Source organism: Chlorella variabilis (genome assembly GCF_000147415.1).
Source record: "Chlorella variabilis unplaced genomic scaffold CHLNCscaffold_38, whole genome shotgun sequence".
Taxonomy (NCBI): Eukaryota; Viridiplantae; Chlorophyta; class Trebouxiophyceae; order Chlorellales; family Chlorellaceae; genus Chlorella; species Chlorella variabilis.
This window is the reverse complement of record NW_005435050.1, coordinates 18797-19935: the sequence shown is the minus strand read 5'-3', so window position 1 is coordinate 19935 and position 1139 is coordinate 18797. Positions and strand designations below refer to the sequence as shown.

The following is a 1139-nucleotide window of genomic DNA, read 5'->3' as shown; positions in this document are numbered from 1 at the left end:
CCGATAGTACTGCAGCAGAGCAGATTGAAGCCTTGAGCAAGCCCCGGGTTCATGGCAGCTGACTGTTATCCGAGTACAAGCAGTATGTCCACAAGGGAACGCAGTTGGGGTGCAAAGCGCTCACCGTATTCTCGCCGTAGTTGCCATCATAGTACTTCCCCTCTGTATAGCAGCGAGTCGAGAAAAGGCGGCTGGAGGGAGGTGCACTGGGTAGGGTTGCCGGCAGTTGGGATCCGCAAGCAAGTTGGCCAAGTAAGCCAAGGCTTAATAATCAGATCAGTGCGCACCTGAGTGATTTATGGTGCACTGCTCTGACCAATCCTTGGCTGTGGCTGCTAGCGAATCATTCCAGACCAGTGGCGGCGACCTGCATGGCCAACAGAGGCATAGGTAGTCAATCGAGGGCAAGCTTTGCAGCCAGCGGGACTTCGTTCTTCCAGCGTGGCAAGCTGAGACCACAAAAAGCCAGCCAGCAATTGGGGAGGCCGCTACGCACCCGTGCAGCGACCGGTGGTAGTTTGTGAGGTTGAGCATGGCATCGATCTCGGCTTGGGTCCCTTCCAGCCCGCACCCCATGCTGCGACCAAGCAAGGCAAGGGAACACGCAGGCGGTATGAGGTAGCTGCAGGCTTGATGGGTCCATGCGCTTCCAAGGCAACATGGTCCCAGAGCCATGTCAGCCACAGCAGTGCCAGCAATGCCTAGGCTGTCCCCGTCTTTGTCTCCGCCGCACCTTGAACGTGCCCCGCAGGCGAGTGCCACCAGCATGTACAGCACCGCCTGCCACGCACGTGGCATGGTGGCCACTGCAGATGCCCTCTCGGTCTGCATGCGAGAGAGGGATGCGGGGAGTATGTGTGAGTCTGTGCTGCAAGCTTGTTCTTGCTGAAACCAGACTGTAAGCCCACACAAGCAAGAGGGCACGCGATGCGGCAGTGCCAGCTGCAGTGCTCTCCAGAAGGCGCCTTAGCTGCCAGTCGGCTACCGCTGCAGCGGGAGCAGGCGGGGTCCCTCCCTGCGGCCGCTCGCTGCTGCACAGTGGTGTCCACAAGCCCTTACATAGCGTCTGAGTGCTGATAACAGTGCACCTACTGCGCCTCCCAGCTCCGGCCGGGAGTTGTTCTACTGGTCCCTTCGCT

The 1139-nt window shown here is 59.4% G+C and overlaps 1 protein-coding gene across 1 annotated transcript in view; it reads right to left on the bottom strand.

Moving 5' to 3' along the window:
• Positions 1–798, bottom strand: part of CHLNCDRAFT_141739 (hypothetical protein) — a gene marked incomplete at both ends in the record, with an annotated part of 1461 nt that extends 663 nt beyond the window's left edge. The window contains 4 exons of the mRNA XM_005842850.1: positions 125–162; positions 288–367; positions 497–577; positions 734–798. Of these exons, the coding sequence (XP_005842912.1) occupies positions 125–162; positions 288–367; positions 497–577; positions 734–798 (264 nt within the window). The remainder of the gene's footprint in view (positions 1–124; positions 163–287; positions 368–496; positions 578–733) is intronic.
• Positions 799–1139: the final 341 nt, after the last annotated feature.